The 21513-nt window shown below is 40.6% G+C and overlaps 1 protein-coding gene across 4 annotated transcripts in view; it reads right to left on the reverse strand.

The window, feature by feature from the left end:
• Window positions 1–21513, reverse strand: part of st3gal3b (ST3 beta-galactoside alpha-2,3-sialyltransferase 3b) — a 46655-nt gene that overhangs the window by 10790 nt on the left and 14352 nt on the right. For 3 of the 4 annotated variants that reach the window (XM_062429514.1, XM_062429517.1, XM_062429515.1), the window contains exons 3-10: window positions 21157–21219; window positions 20612–20653; window positions 19437–19479; window positions 17603–17695; window positions 13902–13996; window positions 9817–9880; window positions 9625–9720; window positions 9214–9400 (exon numbers count right to left, since the gene is read on the reverse strand). In XM_062429514.1, coding sequence (XP_062285498.1) covers window positions 9214–9400; window positions 9625–9720; window positions 9817–9880; window positions 13902–13996; window positions 17603–17695; window positions 19437–19479; window positions 20612–20653; window positions 21157–21219 — 683 coding nt within the window. The remainder of the gene's footprint in view (window positions 1–9213; window positions 9401–9624; window positions 9721–9816; window positions 9881–13901; window positions 13997–17602; window positions 17696–19436; window positions 19480–20611; window positions 20654–21156; window positions 21220–21513) is intronic. The other variant, XM_062429518.1, reaches the window with a different exon arrangement.

Here is a 21513-nt window from a genome sequence, read left to right on the forward strand (position 1 = left end):
GTTGGCAGAGGCAGTAGCAACAAGTCTGCTGGCTTTGTGGCTACAACAGTGGCGGCTCTTTTTGAACGCAGGCCCAGCTCTGTGCCTTCGGCAAGCTGCAACAGGAACAGCAGCTCATCTCTCCTGTCAACACAGCTTGTGTTTGCCAGGAATCTATTTAGCAGTGCTGTTTGGATGTGTGCGTGTCTGTGTACGCTGAATAAAGAGAGTGATGCGTTTTTTTCTTTATTCTAGGAAAGCGAGCAGCTAATGACACACAACACACACCCCTCGCTTTACACAGCAAAGACCTGACATGTACACAGACACAAATGTCACGGGGTGGGGATCGCTTTGAAGACATTCAGACGACTGGCAAAGTACAGGTGGCTTTGAGAGATGTAAGAGCAATTAGTATGTAAGGATTTAGGACTGTCAGAGGGAGGGGGCTTTGTGGGACGAGGGGGAATGTGGGCGTCGATTACAGGAGATGTCACCAGCTCAAACGTACACCAGTTACAATAGAGAGTACAAGTTTATGATAATCTTCCATGCTCATGCTTAGAACAGGACACTTTAACTACACCAGAGATGTAACTCTAAATTAAGTGACACCACTGAAGAATTTGGTTGTTGTATATTTTGAAATGTGCCAACATGATACAGGTGAGTTTTATAGGAGACGTATCATGCACATTTCCAGGTCTATATATTTACTCTTGAGCTCAACCAGAATATCTTGATGCATGATTTACAGTTAAAACAAATGTGTTTTATACTGGACCCTCAGTTCAGTGTCTGTCTAAAACAGGCTGCTTTAGCTCCTGTCTTATTAAGGACTCTTTACCAATCAGCCCATTCCATTCTGATAGTTTAGCTCCCATAAGCTGCCCCTCAGCAGACTTTTGCAGGCTACGTAAACAAACAGTTTTAGTAGTAGGAGTTCACTTCTTTTTCCTTTTCTGTACTTGAAATACAAACTTCTCAAATAGATTTTTGTTGTTTTGTAGATTTTTCTGTTCAGGCCAGAATGTGAATTATGTGAGTGGACAACCTTAGGAACAAAGGCTACGGAATGGATGCCAGTTTGTGGGCATGTGTGAACAATCTGATGTGAGTTCAATGGGAAAGTAGAAGTAACTTTGCAAACTGAGCATTCACAACAGGCTGAAGCCCTAGCTTTGGACTTGAAGGTGGTATTTACATTCACCTCAAGCTTTGACTTATTATATCGAACATTAAAAAGCAAACTGTAAATGATGGAAAATAGAAGTGAAAATGACTCCTGAAATGCTGAAAACATTGCTAGGACAGCAGGCCGGGTGCTCAAATGATCTTTCAAATAGCCTAAACAGAACAGGATGTGACTTCCACTGCCAACTGACCGCTAACCTCTGTGTGAGTGCGTATTAGTTTGTCAAGAGAAACACAGCAGCCCCATCAGAACAGGAAGCTGCGGAGTGGTCGTACACCACTAACTCACCATGCCCTGACACACACACACACACACACACACACACACACACACACATACGCTCAGAGGTGAAGAGAAGTGTGTAGCTTTGGCGTTTGGGCTGTCACTGGGATGTGGTCCGAGAGGAAATGGCTGTTTCCCTTCTCCGGCAACAGCTTTATGGTTAAATTGGCCTGGATTATTAGATTTAAGTGTGTGCGTAAGGCTGCGCGGTCCAATAAAGCACCTGTTAAAACAAGCTTTAACTGGGAGAGTTAATTGTTTGCAATGCAAGGAGACAGACTGAGACTAGAATAAGTTTAGTTTAGAACTAAACTTGGATGTTAGAGCTCCACTTGTGTTGACATTGGCTATCAGAGGTTAACAGCCTTTCAACTCTTAACAGGCACAGATGCATCTTGAAACTGAAAATTGATTCCAGAGAAATCCTAAAAAGTGCCTCTTGTCGCTTGCCTTATTGTCTGAACAATTTTCCAGCAGTTCTTGGCTTTTCTGAGAATAAGAGTAAACGAGGAGGAAAAGTACTATTGATGAATGACAGATTACAGGAAAAGATAAGAATTGTCACATTCCCTTGCTTTACATTTAACAGGGTTCGACAATAACCCACAATGAGGTCTCTTTTTCTGTGCAAAGTTTTCCTCTTTTGCGAATCCAGGTGAAGTTTGTCAATCCTCAGGAACAAGTGTTTAGCAAGAATGTACAAAAAAAGATAAGGTCCCACACCACTGCTGCTCCAAAAGTTTAGAAGTGGGCCTTAGAGAAGCCAGGGCTGAGAATGGTTGAGTGGTTTTAAAAGCCCAAATGAGAGCCACATTTGTATAATGTCATGAGTTGTCACAAACAGTTGCAACATTTGCTGAGAGCAAACTAAAGAAAACATGGTTCCCATCGAAAGCAGCGAGTGGGGTTGTACACGTGCTTGTATATGTGTGTAATGTTTGAATACATCTTTAATGATGGTGAGTTTCAGAGAGGATTTTACACATCAAGACGAGTTTACTTGTCATTGAGACTAAATATGACACTAATCTTAACTAAAAAACAACCCTGATGCTGGCTCAGGTCAGGCTTGGAGACTAATACAAAAGAAAGCCTGTGTTACAACCTGGAGCTCTGGTGTTAGAAAGACAAAGCAGGTAGTTGCATTATGGAAAGTGTAGGATCCAGTGGAGACTAAAAGTGAATATACTTCATTCATTCTTTTGTCTCTTACAAATCCCGACTTTATAGAGTGCAACACTTAAACGCTTGAGTCCTCCTTTAATGCATTTCTGAGCGCACACTAATACCTTAAAACACTCTCCATGTCAGTGTTGTTCAACTAGAACAGAAGCTTTGCAAACTTTAAGTATTTATCTTTATCTATCCTACAGCTGTAGGAATATCACAACCATACAAACCATCACCAAAGGAGCTTAATGCTCAGGATTAGAGCAAGAGAGATACAAAGGGTGAGGAGAACACCTACTGTAAGCCAAGAGAAGAAAGCGAAGTGATGTAAACTGAGAGATGAAGACGGATAGGGACAATGAGAAGAGGGGTACTAAAATGGAAAATATAGAACTTTTTTAAATGTTTAACTACATACCTTTGCCATAATTATTGGTTAGTGGTTGTGTAAGACTTAAATTAGACTGGGCATAAACATGATGACATACATCGTTTTACAGTTGCATGAAACTGAAAAATGCACTTCCGTTACACTTTGGCTCTACAAACGTAAAATGCGAAACAGCTTGGTTTAGAGATTCAGAGTCTTATCCAAAATTTGAGTTTATAGTTTTCAGTGTGGTTTGGTTTCAGTGTGGCTTACAGCAGAAGCCTATGAAACTTAACTCAACCTGAAATGTGTCTCTGTCTTGAGGAAAGCAGTCCCTCAGGAGCTATTAACTGAGCTTCATTCTCTGCGTGCGAAAGTGGAGCACTGAGCAGGACTGTAATAAGAGGGGAAAGGGAAGAACAAAATGTTTTCACATCTGCAGGGTTTCTACAGGTGGCTGGGAATCCCTTCAATGTGAACAAACGAAACCAAAGTTCAGTTTTATGTCGGCCGCAAGTAGTGAAGAACGACCATCTTGTCACCAGATACAAAACGAGTGATTTCAAAAGGTTAGGTGTTTTATTTGCTGCTCCCCAGAATTATCTCACAAAATCAGTAAAAGAGAGAGATGTCCTTTCTTCCTTGATAGGCAGCTATCCATACAATGTGCCTCTGTCTGGGTTCTTCAGTCCTGTAAACCACTATCTAAGGATGTGATTGTGTGTGATGTTTAAGGAGCGGACGACTCAAACGAGGTGGACTTGATTCCCGGAAGGTAGACCTAAAACAATTTAAAACAAAAACGGCAGCCCCGAACTGCTAACAATCACAATTAAGGTTGTCTGGAGGTCATTAGCACCGTGTACATGTTGGACCTTTGAGTTTTACAAGTTACAGTGTCTCACCACACAAGCGCTCCATTGAGAAGGAAGTATTTCTGTAGGAATGTTTGAAAGCAGAGAGCTTTACCAAAGAAGGTGGTTAATACTGGAGGTGCACAGTGGAGGGTTATGGTTCGGAAGTTTCAGAGAAGAAAAATCGTGGTCAGCTTTGGTTGTTTTATTCCCTTTTGTTAGTTAGGAATCTGAAGCATTCACCGATTTGCTTTTGCTTTTCTTGACACATACCACGACCTCTGCCCTCATCGAGGTCGTGGTGGTTTCTCTTTTCCTGGCCTCTTAGGAGGTTATCCGGTGTGTGAAACCCTTGTCTTCACACTCCCATGACGGCAAATGCAAAAACAGCGTGGACATTTGACAACATTGTGACCCTCTTTGACACATACACAGATCAGAAGGCTATTGCTCCATTGGCCCACTGGCAGGTTCAGTATTTTATCCTGCTGTTGGGCTTTTTACAGTAATTTAAGAGAAAAAATAGTTCTATTGACCTATTTTGATACGTTAACTTACATAAATACTTCAACCAACACATCCATGGCATCAGGACACAATACTTTAGGAACCCTGTGTACTGGTCTGAGTGTTAATCATCTCTTTCTAGGTAGGTGACTCATTTGTGAAACATGATACCCATGGTAATCAGTGACATCCGGACCTTATGTTAGTCACTTGGTTCATGTTCAAAATCCATGTTTACAAGTATGTAAATGTTTATGAATGCATGTATGCATGCTACTTTGGGCTTCTGCGCAGATGTTGGGGCTTAAAAAAGAGTCATATAGCAGCTATTTCTGTAACATACATTCTGTAGCAATGCACCCTCAGTGATGAAGTTACAATAAACCTATAGGTTAAAATGACACTGTCTCTAAAGTGAAAAACCCGAGTGTAACAACAGGGAATCCTTCATAACAAAATTGTGGCTGTAAGAAGTTAAATTGGATATTTGTCAGTGATGTGGCGCAACTTTCAATTTCTTCCAAACTGGCTATTTTAGTAATTCCCCACACACTTGCCTGAGAGTTGTGCAATGTTTATGAAATATTGGTTTGATCACAATATTATGATACTTTTGAGTAAGAACCGTGGCTGTATTTCTATTAAAGGACAAGTACTCTGTTCTTCAAATTGTCTCCATCCATCATTTATCTCTCTGGCCTGCAGAGCACAGGGAGAGCTCCTGTAAACAAACAGCAGAGATAGAACACCGACACTCCACCTTCGAACCCCGTGTTTACCACCGGCTGTATATCCTTCACTGGCTCTGTTTGAAAATATCCCCGCATATACAAACAACTGCGACTGTGTGTGCGTGAACCATGAGCGTGTGCTGTGCATGAGTGCAAAATCAAAAATTAGACACGTTGCGTATAGACAACAATCTGCAAAATCATGTTTGAGCACATATGTAAACAGCGTGTAACTGGGCAATCAACCAGGCCGCTGCATCTGTGGGGTCAGACTTTCAAGCAGAGTGACAAAGTTGAGTGGTAATCACGCAGACCTGCTGTAATGAGGGATTAGGGATGTTAAAATCCATGTAATGCTGCTGTATTGTAATTGTATACGTAGCAGAGGACTTCTTTGATCTAAAACGCAGGACACACTCAGGGAGGGAAGCCTAGAACCTGATCAGGACCGAGGTCTAGTTTCCAAATCTGAACTCGGTCTGAATTTTGCCCTGAAGTTTATGACTCTACGTGCGTGTGTGCATATGAGGGAGAGTGAGTGGGAGGTTATGCGTGTGTGTGTGTGTGTGTGTTTGTGAAAGTGTACAAAACACTAAATAACAGATTGGGAAATTGCCTCGCTAATTTGAATTCTGCTCAGCCATCCAAGACGGAGCTGTAGGCATCTGAGAAGCCACAATAGCGCAGGAGAGACGAGCACGCTGACCACTGGCTGGATGAGTCACTTGCGGCTACACAAATCCGTACCACCCACTAACCTTTTAGAGAAGAAGAAGAAGAAATACACTTGCTTTCATAACCATTGAAAAGGTTTTGCATCCCCTCCAGCTGGGAGTGTACAGGTTACACAAAGAAAACCCTGCTGGACTAACAGATGTAAAAGCTGCCAAAGGACAACTGTGCCAAGTTACATTAAGACTCTCTCTCTCTCAGATGGACTAAATGGATCGGGTGATGGGAGAGTTGCTTACTACTAAGTGAAATTAGCCCGTTTCATCTTTTAAAGTATGCACCATCACTCCCTGAATGAAATGCACAGCTGCTAATGTCTTTTAACTGATGTCTGGTAATAAGACACACACACACACACACACACACACACACACACACACACACACACACACACACACACACACACACACACACACACACACACACACACACACACACACACACACACACACACACACACACACACACACACACACACACACACACACACACACACACACACACACACACACACACACACACACACACACACACACACACACACACACACACACACACACACACACACACACACACACACACACACACACACACACACACACACACACACACACACACACACACACACACACACACACACACACACACACACACACACACACGTTTATGTTTCCACTGCTTTAGTCTATGCTGGATGTGAGTCAGATACAATGAAGCTGGGATATCAGTCTTTTAACAGGACTTCAGTTTCTTTCATGTTGCTGCTAAGACTTAAAATACACTTTCCATAGTAAACAGATACTGTTGCCCAGTAACACAATTTTTTTTTATTGCTGCTTTTCCAGCTTCTTATGTAGCTACCAAAATCTAATAGCCAGTTGCCACACATCTTCATGTATGAGAAAAGAACATTCAAATTAGCACATACATGTTGGATTAATATCGATGTTTTGAATTTCGAAATTTTGAGTAACTGTCATTTAAATTAACCAGACACCTGCTATTTAATATGCACATACAATACTAATAACAACACCTACCACAACCAAGTATCTAACGGCACAATAGGAGGCACTAGAAAGAGCAACACAACCCATCACACTGATCTGCACCAAAAGGTATAACTGACTGAGCAGCACAAACTCATTCAGTATTGTTTTTTGTGTGTTATGTGTTTATGTATGATGTTGTTGAGTATATCTACAACATAGTACCAAAGAGTCCTCCATCAAGTGGTTATTAAAGTGGACTTAAGTGCACAGGAAAAATGGACATAAGGGGATGTGTTTACATGACAGTAAATTAACAGGCTGCATGTGTATAAAACAGACTATCCATAGGTCAAACGGGGGTGCTTGCACATCTGTCAGTTCTCTTCTGCCATATTATCATCAAGGCACAAACCAACCTGATTTTTAACCAATGAGAAACATTCTTCCTTCCTCAGCAGATCAAAGAGGGCTGAGTTGGATGCCAGGGGCCAGATCAATTATTCCAAACAGCCATTTCCACTGTCCTCTCCTTCTGACACACCAGAAAAATCTGGGCCCTATCAAAGGCTGAAGGGGCCATCAGCCAGCCAACCAAGCTATTTTCCTCCATTTTACTTTACCGTTACCTTCCACTGCTCATTTTCTTTTCCCCAGCTATTATCCCTTTTACTCGTTTTCACTTTATCCTTTCCATCTATCTTTCCTCTATTCTGCCTTGTGCTTTAATCCAACTTTGCACCATTACTTACTTTCAGCTTGACATCATATGCCCTTTTCATCCCCTATTGTAATAGTATTGTCCTTTCCTCTTTATTTTTGTCCCCCTTCCCTAACTCGTGGCTCTTGTATTACGACAAATGTCACCTTGTAAAAAATTCCAGCTGGCAGCTGGTTACTGAAAGTCACACAGCTGTGCTGGAAAATAAAGCAGGTTTCCCCAATCTTGGGTTACCCAATTAGACAGAAGCATCGCTCAACAAAAATGAGGGAAAAAAGGAGTTAAGCTTTTCTGTCTGTAGAGAACTTGCCAGGACTTTACAAGTGCTTTTGTATGGTGTAGCCTATTTACTTATGCTTCTCGTAACTAACTATATTTGCAACTTCCTCCTCTTATTCTGTCAAGAAATGATATTACACTACTTACATTTGGTTTACCTGTGCTTTTGTCCAAAGTAACTTACAATAAATCCATTCAAACTCAAACGTCTGTCTGGGAAACATGTTTACAAATCTTAAACACTCTATGCTTTTCTAAGGTCATATGTATTTATAGTAAATGAGAAAACTCATGCAAGAAATCCTGCAATGGTCCTTTGTAATGACTCTATGAGGGGCTTTTAATAAGTAACCCCATTGTTGAGAAGTTGAATGGACTCAAAATAATCTCAGTCTGAGAGATACTAGAGACTGTTCAACAAGAACAAAATGAAAATGCTTATTTGAGCTTTTTAGTGAGAAAGGATGGAGAGGACACAGCAGCCATTAAAATGACAACCCTTTGTAACACTTAGAGATAAGGGAAAGACCATTTCTGTCTGTCAGGCAGACCCTGCCGATTAAGAGGCCATTTCACACTTTGTCATATAACTGTAGCAATCATTACGTTTTAAAGGACATCCAAAAGAGCTGTTAAAGGGAAAAGTAGGAATTAATTGGTAGGACATCATTAAACTAACCCAATGGGAGAGTACAGGTTACGAGGGTAATTTACTTTTTAACAATCTCAGTCAGGAGGAAATGGTGACATAGTGTGAACAAATGTAATTCTGTTGCATGAGAATGAAAGAAAAAAAAGTATGTCCTAGCCTTTTGTTTTTTCTCAACTGTCCTTTCCACATTAAGCATTTAAACCATCTAAAACATCCAAACTATATAGCAGACAGTCATGTTGTCCTCTTAACCCCTTTACAAAAATGGCTTACATTTCCAAAGGAAGGAATGTGCAGAATGTGATCAGAGGTTGGACTGCTATGTTCGGCTTTTAAAAAAAAGAAAGAAAAATAATGTGGCATAATGTGAAAGAATGGTAAATAAGAAAGGGAGCATGATGAGACAGTAACTTAGGGTACGGTAGGGTTAAATGTTGAAATAAATGAGTAAACAAAGCTTTTAAATGAAGTTTTGCTGTGTGTCAGAACCAGTTTTCATTTTGGATTTAATCACACCTGAACATTTTTTAAGTGTTTTTGATATGTCTGCTCATCTGTCAGCTATGAGTCATCAACCTTTATTTTCTGGGCCTGTGCAATCCACGCAAACAAATCTGTAATGACTGAACATCTTGATTAAAAACTACTGTGAACCTCAAAGGACTATTATAATGCCAAATGGTAAATTAAACTGACATTAATGGGATTAAAGACCATCTTAATTTTGTAAAAAATACTTAACATTTCCTTACCAGTTTCTCCTTGAAGACCATCTGTCTTAGCCACTTGAAATCCAGTGGTTTGAAAGCAGAAAAAACAAAAAGCGAGTCTTTTTCATAATTTTCAGGCTTCTGAATAGCTCCCTCGGGATAGGTAATCCGCAAGGTAGTTTTGGTCCCTACGTCCTTGCTGTAACCAGCTACTGGAGCTTCATTCAACCTGCCAGCAAAAAAAAAAAAAAAAAAGACACTTGAAAGTTGACTTTCAGAAAATCAGAAAAGATCCATAACTGGGATTAAATAATCTGGGATGTCGTTACTTACATTTCATCAACTATGAGCACTTAAATACTGTTCTTTAAAATGTATACATAATACTGTTTTGTGTGGAAAAATGCTCAGACAGTCTTCACAGTGCCTTTTGTCATGAGAGGATCGTCTCACCTCACGACGACATCATAGTCATCTATACGGGAACCCAGAGACTTGTTGTACAGGATGCCCCCGTTGCCCACAATGATGCATCTTTTACAGCTGAGACTGTCAGGCAGGAGGGTCAGAGATAGGTCGCATTAAGAAGTGATTATAGATAAAACAGAACTTCCTGTTGATGTGAGTGAGAGAATCAATAATCACCTGTCCAGTTCATCTCCAAGCCCGTAGTTTTTGGTGGCAGTTAAAATGCTGTCTATAACTCTCTCTGCAGAGGAAAAAAAAAAGAAAAAGAAGAACCATTACATTTAGTTGTAACCCAGACTTTTTACATGAGCGTACTAAATATAGATACTTCAGTAGATTATTTTATTGCACAGGACAGTTTGTGTATAAATACATTGGTGGATTAATTGCTTTCTTGGCAGCAGAAGGGGCAACTGAATTTATACAACTAGTGATAAAGTCTATATTTCATAATTTGCTACCAGAAAATGTACCATTATTACCAGGGTTAGTTACCCTTAAGCGTTCACTCTTTATGAAGCAGTGCATCAGACTAGATGGTGGAACAAGGTCAACTCTAATATTGAAATAATGGGATATTTGAAAAACTAAAATTGAGGGAAATTATCCCTCAAAGGATCAACAAACTGCCAAGGACTTCAGCATCACACTAGAGGTATGGCAATCTAGGTGGTCTGAAGAGGAGTTGGAGGAGAGAACACGTCTCTCCGTTTATTCAGTTACAGATAAGGAGTGAAAGCGCAGAAATAGCCGTGATTGGATTATGGATGGAAAAAAGCTGTTGTGTTCTTCAGAGGAGTGAATCTGGAAGGAAGAGACATACAGGGTTCAGGATGGTATGTGTGTATATGTAGAAACTCTCCCATAGAAGCACTCAGAGAGGAATGCTGTTTTCAAACAAGCACATTCTCCTGGTTAAGTGGGCGATGTTAAGCTCGTCTCCCTGCGTGGATAGCACCCTTCTGATCGCAGGGTGAGAAACGGGGATGTTTAGCCATACTGTACATTCCTGCCATGTTCTACAGGGCATTCGACTGGAGTCATGCTTCCAGCTTTAGATAGTAAACATAATTGTCTCTCCTCCTGACCTTTTTTAGGCCTCTCACACTAATTCATCCATCATAACATCCGATATGCAGATTCCATTACAGTATCTACTATCCTTCATCCATGTTATATTTGTGGTAATACAGAAATACCATAGAAGGACTACTTGGATGACACTACTGTGATAACGGTTAATTGTTGTTTCATTTATCTGCATCCCACATGGAAACACACAGTCAACATGTGTAACGTTTTTTAAAACACGTATGGCATTTTCATTACCCTCCATACTTCATGTAATATAATCACCATACAGCATATAGTCTACAAAGGGGGGCCAAGAGAAACACCAAAAGTGAGGGTAAGGGAGAGTGAGAAGAAGGGTTTAGAGTGGGGCCTCAAAGCTGTTTGTAAGACATATTACAGCCCCATTCACCCTGGCTAACGATCCTAATGATTAACCTGCTGAGGAGAGGCGAGCAAGGCAACAGCCCATTGTTTGGATGTGGTGTCGATGTCTGGTGTCAAGCACCACCCCGAACAGCATAAACACAAGGCTGAGGACCACACCTGAAACCAGGCGGGTGAAAAGTGAAAAATCACGATGGGCAAGACTTTCTTCCAGAGGACGACATGGAAGCTAATTGTTATAAGTACCCGAGATAAACATTTCAGCTAAGTATGTCTCGTGGTGCAGCCAAAGATGAATGGCAACACTGCCCATGAATGACAAAAATCTTTACTGGTAACACTGAGGAAGCTTGGAAGCATCACATAACACATAAACATAGACACATTGTTGGGAAGAGTGTAGTCTAAACAATATAAAAGAATCACGTGATGAGAGAATGGTATTTGTTAGGCCTTCACTTAAATAAGCTTTTGATTCAACAGCGATTGCCATGTTGAAAAAGAAAAAAAATAACTAAAATTCTTTTCTGGCTGAATCATGTTCCTCCGAAAAGTATGATAAGTTGCTTCTTTTGCAACTCATTTGCAAAAAAGAATTGTTGCAAAACTGTTTTCATACCAGAAACTACTTCAAATAAATGGCAATTTGATGAGTTCATTAGCCCGTAGCATGTATCGCTGAAGTAGTAAAAAGCCTATAATTGGACAAATGCATAGTCATTTTTGTATTGGCAACAGTTGAAATATTGTGTGAATGTAAACAAATGTTCACTTTAGACTGCAGAAAGAATTAAGGAGGGAATAATACTGTATGCTATTTAAAGTAGTGTTAACTTTTTTTTACCATTCAATGGTTGACTGCATCACACAGAGCTAATAAGCATGGTTTTTTTCTAGGACCAAAAAAAACCACTCTAACCCTGTGTGCCAGATACCTCCAGGCAGAAAGAAGTAAAAATAAAACTCCTGCCCGCCTCCACTCCGTGTTCCTAATTTGGAATCCTTTGTGGCTTTCTATTCAAGATCCACACGTATCATCTCTCCACATGAGTACCGCTAAAAGGGAAACCCCACTGCCATCGCAGTCCGTGGAGAAAACAGAAACCAGGTGTAACACTCACCCAGGGAGCGCTCCTTTGATAGCGACTGTGACAGTGTGTGTGTGTCTGTGTGTGTGTTCGTATGACAGCGGAGGACTTGCCAGAGCACAAAGGTAACATTCACCTTCTGCTTTAAGGATTGGAAAATGTGACAGGGCATGTCACTGAAGGTCGGTTAATGTTATCTCTTCAGTTCCCATGGCATTGTGCACTGGTTTGATACCTGAAGAGCTGTAGTGTGTTGAGGTCAGGGAACTGGTAGCGTTATGTGTGGATACATGTAAGTGGAGTCCTGGGAGACTTGGCTTTGTTTAGACTGCAGTCAAATTTATTTCTCAAATCAGAACTTTAAGACAGACTGTCTGCACTGTTATTTGCAAGTGATCAGATTGGATTTGTGTACTCAGACATCACCACATCATCTGCATGGGTTGCCGTGGTAATGACATAGGTGTCAGTAACTACATATGCTGGTGACGCAGCTTTCCAACGCAGAAGCATGAGAAATGGAGATCCACCATGTCCCAGAGGTACCAGCAGACAATTTATTTCAGTAACTGTCCACATACTGTTCTTTGTGTTGTCCTCTGTACTGTTCTGCTAGTGATGGTACCACTCTGTGAGTAGCTCAGTCACACTCTTCTGTCACTCTGGATTTTGTTGTGTGTCGCCTTGCGAGTGATGCAAAATACACTACTACTATAGGCCAACAAAAACAGACTTGGGCTGGTAGTCCCCTCGTCCCAAGACAGAATTCATCTGGCGAACAATTACACATCAGTGTAAAAGGTTGTTATATTTAGGAATACAGTTTTTTAAAAATGCAAATAAATTACTAAATGGCATAGTTCAATAAGATTATTATTTTCAGTTATGAACATCAGTTCTTCAGTTATGATCATCTCAAAATCCAGATGATGGAGGCTGAGAGCTGGTAAGAGCTAACGATCAAGTTAACTGGCCCTATAGCAAAAGCCAAAGGTCACTAAATATATCACCTGTGTCTTAACTTGGGAGAAGGCACAGTAACCAACCTGAGGCAGAATGTATTCCGCCAAAAACGCAAGCCTTGCAACAATAACGAACCATGAACGGAGCAATATGGCACAACATTAGCATTCTCTACATATGAACTGTTAGAGTGAAATGATGATGAGGAAGGCTTATATAGAGCGGGCATTTGGATAAAACAACTTGCCTGAAAGCCATCTCTCTTAACTGCTGACCAACATCTCTAATGTTTTTTCAGCCATTCAAACACAAAAAGAAGGCTACAGAAGAACTAGTCTCTTCAAAGACGTAGACAGTGTGTTGAAAGGTCTCGTATGTTAAATCAGTGATGCCACAAGTTGATACAGTGTTAGACACTAACTGATGTCTGCTGACAAGGAGAAGGGCTTGGCAGCCCTCAAGTGTAATTGTTGGCAAACCAGGACAACATTGTAACTTGTGGAAACACACAAAGTTGTGCTTTACACAAACTAAATCAGACAGTTTATTATTCTGAGATGCAGGGCACTGCGGGCAATAAATACCCTACAAGCAGTCGCTGTTATGGTCCCACATGGCTTCTAAACCCATAGAAACAGTAGCTCTGAGAACTGAAGGCTCAGAGTTGGTTTTAACAGAAGCATGTCTTACAGATCTGATTAAATTGTTGATTTTAGATGACGGTAAATCCAGAAAAAAATCAATATGTCTTACCTTGTGTTTTGAAACCAAATGGAGGTAAGTAATTGCTGACTTTTGCAAGACGTTTGAAGTTCCGATCAAGAAACATGGGCGCTGGTTTCATAAACCTTCAATGAGACACAGGAAAGGAAGAAAAAAAAAAGAGGAAAGAGAGGAAAAACATTTTCATTAGCTGAGACAAAGAACAAATGGTGACAAATACTCTTCAAGGAAGATCTATTCTAATGTGCATCTCCCCACCACACTTTTTATCCTGTCCAGTAGTGTCAATGTCACGGGCAAATTTTAAGGCACAAAGTGATAACCAAATTTGCTTGTTCCACTGACATTAATCCAATGACATCTCCACCTCCTACACACTGATTAAGCTTCCCAAAACAAGCAAAGCCTGCACAAACATTAGCATGGTAGCTATAAACTAAAAGGGGTGATCGTGAGAGGCAGAGAGAGACACAAGAGGCGGTTGCAGGGCATGAACCATCAACATAACCTCTCCACCCGAGCCTAAATCACAGCTGACACACGGTTTTGATAAATCTGCAGAGACGACATACTCATGCCAGAATGCTTTTCCTCAAATGATCTGGGGGAAGACTGTTTATGCAAACTGAATTAGAGTGGTAGGAAGTTACACCAGTTTAGGAGAAGACACACTAAAAAACAATAAGTAACCATGAAATTTACTCAGACAAAAATTGTTTTTTTTTTTTTTTAAAAGAGTTTGATATTCAAAAACACGCCTGTGACCAATGTTTTAATGCTCCGTGAACTGTAACTTCCAGCATCGCCTCTTCCTTATCCTGTGTGTCTGTAGAGGTATGTGTGTGTCCCACTTTGATGAATCGCAGCTCTAAAATCAAAAGCATCCATTTCCTCTTAGTCACGCCTGCGACCCGAGTGCTGGGCTACGTGCCACTTGTGCGAGTGTGGCTTCAGGATGGATGTGTGTTTTTATGACCCGCTGTCAAGCTTGGACGGGGGAGGAGGGGGCACAGAAGGAAAGAGACAAGTCAATCTGGATGTCTCTCTTATGATGTTAATATGAATGGAGCTCCTAAGCTGTACTTTATCACTCAGAACACACACACAGACACTCAGAAGACAAAGCTGGGCGCCTGGTGAAGATCTATTGAGCTGGTGTGAATTATTCTGTTTATGACAGAGATTGTTGCACTCATTAGTGTCTCAGTGCCTGTCTCATTAGTTGGAACCAGACCACCAGCGACATAACTATTGCATCTTGCCCCCCCCCCCAAACAGATACAGACACATAAATTGTGGCTCCCAGAGACAACATCAACAAGCAAAAGGCATTTTAAACTGTGGAATCAAGATAGGACACACAGGCAGGATCATACTCCCTTGTTTCTCTTCAGGTATCTTGGATAGCTTGTTACCATAACACTGCCATTGGTTCACAACAAATATGCTGAGCTCTGCGGCACAATGACCAAACATGGCCGACATTACTGGGAGGCCTTCCGGTTAGCTTGTCTCTTTTCCAAGCACTCTAATCAGTCTTTGATACCCTCATTATCCTCTGTCTTTAAAGCATGTGAGCATAGAGAGACAGAACTCAGAGAGGAGAAGCAGTTCTATATGTCTCTCTCTCTCTCTCTCTCTCTCTCTCTCTCTCTCTCTCCTCTTCACATCACCTGACAGGAGCACATACACTCAGAGACTTCTGACCTGCCAAAACAAGTGAAGATTCATTGAACCCAAGACTTCTGAGGCCATAAGGGGCTATAAATAACACAGGACCATTGCAAGCTGCTGAGCCCTGACCAACAGTCAGTCACTGACATCCTGACAAAGCAGAGACAGGGGGCTGCTTGTTGTTTAATACAAAGTGAGGGTTCCCAAAACAGCCGGCAGGCCAGGAAGCATTGTACTCATTTCCTTTGCTAGGTCCATCTCTCACTGGCAATATTTTCATAACCGTGCAGCTTCAAGTTCACTGCCAACACTTGATTTAGGGGTCCAATACAAACAGTTTTGGGTAAAACGAGGGAAAGGGGGGCTGTGGAAAATAAATTGGATTCTCCAGGGCAGGGGCTTCAGAGAAGACAAACATGGAGGAAGCAGGAGATGATTAGAAGGAGAGCTACAGGACCTCACTGCTAGAGGTTAAGGAGGTTTTCTCTAACAGCTGAGCAGCACACCACGCCTATTTATACAAAATGCTAACAAGAACATTTAAATTGATTTGGGGTTTTTTTGTACTAAACTAAAAAGATGACGATGATGAGATTTTTAAAAAAAAACAAAAAAAAAAACAAGATATTAACTGGTTGACACCCATTCACACAGGATACAATAAATCACAGAATTGGGCAAACAAACATAAATGCATACAAACACATATACACACTCAAACTTACACAAAGTGCAGCATTAGTTGTGCTCATTGACCTGTGTGTGACTGGGTTGAAGGTGGTAGTAATCAGTGGGCTCCCAGTGGGGGTTCTGTGTTGTACAGAACTTTGATCCGACACGTGCGGCTGATTAGAGGAAGTCATTATGAGGGAGGACATTGTTAACACGTAGCCTCTCAGATAGGTAGAGGGCACCTCCACAAAACTGCCTCGTCTGTCTTGTTAAGCAGTGCTGAATTTTCAGCCAACAGTGCAAATCATGGTGTTATTTAGAGCAGTTTGTATACACAAATACACACCAACAAGTCATTTGATATAGTGCATACTGTACATCTTATGTAAAAGCCTTGGATAACCCAACTTAAAACACTTAAGAGTGTTTTATTGATATGCATTTCCCTTGTAGAAAGAAAAAGTACTTTAAAATGTAAAAATATGTGAAAGAAAGTAAAGCAAGTTTCATAATATATGGGAATTTTTTAGCTAAACTCTTTCTTTCAATCTAATGCTTATAACATCTTCAGGCAATAGATAAATTAGGCTCAATGCTCAATGCTTGGAAACGAGTTGGCGAATTTGCACCATAACTAGGTCAAGTACTGCATTGAAGTGCCACTTGCTATTGTTCAGCAATGCGGAAAATTACCCCTCTATTAGCTTAGCTCCAAGAATGCTAATAGGACAATGTCCTATACATTGAGCTGAGATGGGCGGCACATAGAGCCTCAGAATCAAAAGAGCCAGTGACATCAGGGAGGGCCGTGGAGGATTCAGTGGACAGTGTGGGCTGGGTACCAGGAAGTTCATAGTGAGTCATGGCATGATAGACAGGAAGTTGGTTAGTGGTTCATAGTGAAAGACTCTAAGGCTCTAGGACTTGATAGGAGAGAGATGGGAGACCTTGTGCTCAGATGACAACGGTTCTTTTGTGCAACAGAAGGATCACAAGGAGACAGTCAAGTTTTTGTGGTGGGGGAGATGGTGGTAGAAACATGATTGAAACTGTAGAAGATTGCATAGGAATGCGGGGGCTTCTCTGTATCTGACTCAAAACCCTCAAGGCGAGGTTGGCTGGAGAAGTGACATCATGCATCTTGGTATGCTTGAGTACTTCATTTTTGGCTGTTCTCGTGCTGACATGCAATTAAAATGATTTGTTTGCAGAACTCCTGAAATTATATGTGGAGATCTTACCCTTGTTTGAAGGAGTCTGCTTCATACGTTTAGATAAAAGGCACTTGAGGACATCCAGTTAATTTCAGTACTATTTCATGAACTTGTGTATACCCACACACCCCCCCCCCCAAAAAAAAGAGAAAAAAAAGCAATCCTTCTCACTTAGGATAGATGGCAGTCATCTTGGCTGCTGCATATCCCAGCTTGCACACTCCTTCGCTGAGGTTGCCATACTTGTATGCCAACTCCGGTGGCCTGCACATTAAAAGAACATAAGGAGAGATTAATCCGACACATCGTGATAACTGATTATTAATTATACTGACACATTTTCAACCCTCAAAAACCAAGCTTGTCAAACAATCCGCTTGAGAGATAGGATAACGGTTTGCCGAGGAAGTTGGAGAACTCAACAGCAGCTCAACGCATCACCTGTGTGTGGCGAGACAAAGCAGAGGGGCCTTGTACAAATAATCACACGGGCAGTGCTAAAACTAGAACCACCCGATTACCAGCATGATCATTAATAACTTGATGTATGCCATGAGTCTAGTTCAAATAAACAGGGAGAAGGGAGAGAGGCCCTGGTCTGCCAGAGCTGGCAGAAGTATCGGCTTGACTGAGGCCTGTTTGTACAAAATCTGAAGCTTTTCTGATGCTAATATAATACATTTCAGTTCGCTTGTAAGTGATGAAGTTGAAACGTATAGGACACCATCACTCCTTCATAGAAGCAGGAATAAATTACCAGAGTTACAAAACTCGAGCCCAAACGATATATCAGTCATTCGATATGACTGGCATTACTGATATTATTATTTTCTTTCATTTAAAAAAATTATATAAGCAGCATTTTATGTACATTTGATTACATTTTCTTTATTCAAGTTTAATATAGAGATCCATGTTTTTTTGTCTTGTGTTTTTTTTACTAGTAATTTATAATTGTTAAATTCAAAGTTCACTATTTCAGTGCACTGATGTTATTTTATACAATAAAATGTATTGTTAAACTGTAAAAGACTTTGTCAAGTGTTTGATAATCACATTTGAGGGATCACTGCAAAAAATTAAGAATATATTTTGTATATATAAATATAAAAAAGATTATCAGCCGTTATTTCGATATCTGATTCTTTTTTTTTTTTACTTCCAGATATCGGCATTGCCATTGGCACCAAAAATCCAGTATAGGTTGGTCACTACACAAAATTAATTATTGCAACAAGTTTTGCATTTGTGTATGCATTTTCTTTAATGGTGTAATTAAGGAAGATTGTACATACAATGTAAGGAGCTGTATCGTCCATGTAAAACCACCTTCAAATGTGTGCTGATGTGATGCTTACAGTGTGTGTGCAGAGTGTGGACAGACATGCCCTGTGAGAACCAGGGTGGTGATGGCAGAAAATGCATATTGCCTGTTTGGTAATGGGGGGGGGGTGGGCGGAAGAAAAGGCCTTATCATGACAGTTTAGAGCAAGAGTGTCAAACCAATTCAGGGAAATATACACATTTCAACAGACACACTGACACAACGACAGCTGCATAATGACTCAATGTAGCACGTTCCCACCCTGACAAACCCCAGCTGCTCTGGAATAAACGGAAAAACACTAACAAAAACTCAAATCACACTAATTTCAAAATGTATCGCTCAGGTCAGCAATCAAATAGGGACATTTGTCACAAGGTTTTGGCTTGGACTCCAAGATGTTTATTTTATTTTTTTTTTTAAATCAAGTGAGATTAATTCGCTGAAGGCTTACATTTTCATGTTTCATGTTTCCCCATTGATCAACCAGAATCTGTATGAATAAGTATTTAGTGAAAATAGCTGTAAAACATACCTAAACTAATGGGGTCGATGTCTGACTGGGAATTCAGCTGTTCTAAATATAACAACTTGGAAATATCCCACACAGTATGTGATGGAGAGTTGCCTAATGTACTACATGAAATGACAGAAGTGATTACTAGAAAGACCTGTACTCACAGTTTTGTGTCCAGCTGCAGCAAAAAGCCCTGCTTATCATACACTGGAAGAGAAAGACAAAAGCAGAGATGGATATGATCCATTACTACGCAGGTCTAAATCGAACACTGTTAGAGAGTATGGTATTATATGCCTATCAGCTCATTAGCTGTAGTTGTAAACAACCTGCGCTTTTTTTCATACGGAAAATAAGATGGCAAATGTAAAAGCATTAGAATTAAGGATTGTAACAAACAAGCAAGGTTAGGGAGAAGCCAGCCAAAACAGTCTGTTGAGTTTAAAATAAAGTTAGAAAAGAAGTTAGAGATCACCTATGGACAACCGAAGGGGCAGCCAATAGGTGCCTGGTGAAGCGTTGAGGTAAGACAGAAGCAGAGAAAACGAGGAGGTCAATATTTATACTGAGATAAGAACTCTGAATTACGTCATTTGAGTGTTTACTGCAGGCTCTTCTGGAAGTGCAATATTCTATAATGATACTTACAGGATCTATAAAAACACTTATCATTTATTAATGTCTGTCTGTTGCATGCCATGATTGCATTAGAATGAAAGAACGCTACGTTTAAAGACGAGCATTAGTGGAAAGTAGGAAGAGCGTGGTTTTACTCCTGTGGATGTGGATCTTGTCTTCACAGAGAAGCTGAGGGAGAAAGATAAAGAAAAAGACAATGGGAATGTGTGACGGCTGGTTAGGGAAGGATCCAAGCACTGCCCTGGTGGATGAGCACGTTTTACTATAGCAGCCAAGATGAGCGATTGTGAGCGTGTGTGCATTATGTTTCTGTTGAGAAGCATAAAGCAGCCAGAGGCAACAGCGCGAGAGAAATTAAAGCTGCGGGGGTCCCTATTAGTAAAACACATTTTTTACAATATATGCACCAAAACTCCTGCATACTGCTTCACTTGCCAACCATTTGTTACCAGGCCAAGACAACAGAGGGCAGTATTGTATCACACTGCAGCTTCATGCGGAGGAGGACGACTGAGCAGATGCTTGATTTCACTAGTTGTTCTTTGTACCAAATTCAGTCCCTCATTACAATAACAACTTCAGTCATTTGTCAAAAAATGTTGAGAGCTTTCCAAATGTGGCTGCTGAAGTATTGCAGGGTTTTAAAATGTTCTGTATTATGGATGGGTAAAGGTTAAATTGGTTTGGGCTGCAGATGTACCTGAGCCTACTATTCGTCCCACGGAGATTTCCGTTTCCAACTCTGTAACACAAAAGGGTCAGTTAGCACCGTTTGAGGTCAGTCTGTTATGGCAGCATTGGACTTGAAGATAAAGCCAACTGCAAATGTCAGACATAACAGAGCACGAGGAGGAGGAGAAGGCGACGTTAGTAGCTTTAATCCCAGTAGGTTGAATTATAATTCTTAGTCTCAGTCTTAATTCAAAGACACAAGCTCAATGAAGTGGAAAATTAACTGCAGAAAGCCCCCATTGTGCTTTTGTGATTATTATGGCAGTGGTATATTGAGAGTTACCCATACAAGACTGAATGAGTGAATGAGCACAAACATTTTGGGTAATTAAAAACAATTATGAAAGGTAGATGAAAGTGCTAAAATGCAAAGCTTTCGTTGTTGAGTTAGCAGATATTTATATTCTATGGCAAAAAACAAAAAAAACTCTACAGCCCGGTTTTAAAATCACCTGCTTCACAATACTTTGACAGTCAACCAGTATAAAATGGGCAGAGTCTCAGTGCCTCTACCTGTTATCCTTTTCACTTCAGCACCTTTAGTCAGGTCTACAGCTGTCGCTTCTGCATCACTCTCTGAAAACAAAAGGGGGTTAAGACACTGAAAAATCATCATCACTGTTGAGCTGTGGAAGCAACTATTAACCCTACAACTATTAACCAAGACCAAAATACTCAGAATATATATATATATTTGTTCCTGTATCAGCTTCGCTAAAACACACACACACACACACCGCAGAATTGCACAAAAAAGAAAGGCAGACACAGAGACAGAAAGAAACCCAACACACCAAAGGTTTACTGCTAATCTTCCAATGTTTGTCTACCATCACAATAGTGCCGCTCAGTTCTGTAACAATACAGCAA

This window comes from Scomber scombrus, chromosome 11 (genome assembly GCF_963691925.1).
Source record: "Scomber scombrus chromosome 11, fScoSco1.1, whole genome shotgun sequence".
Classification (NCBI taxonomy): Eukaryota; Metazoa; Chordata; class Actinopteri; order Scombriformes; family Scombridae; genus Scomber; species Scomber scombrus.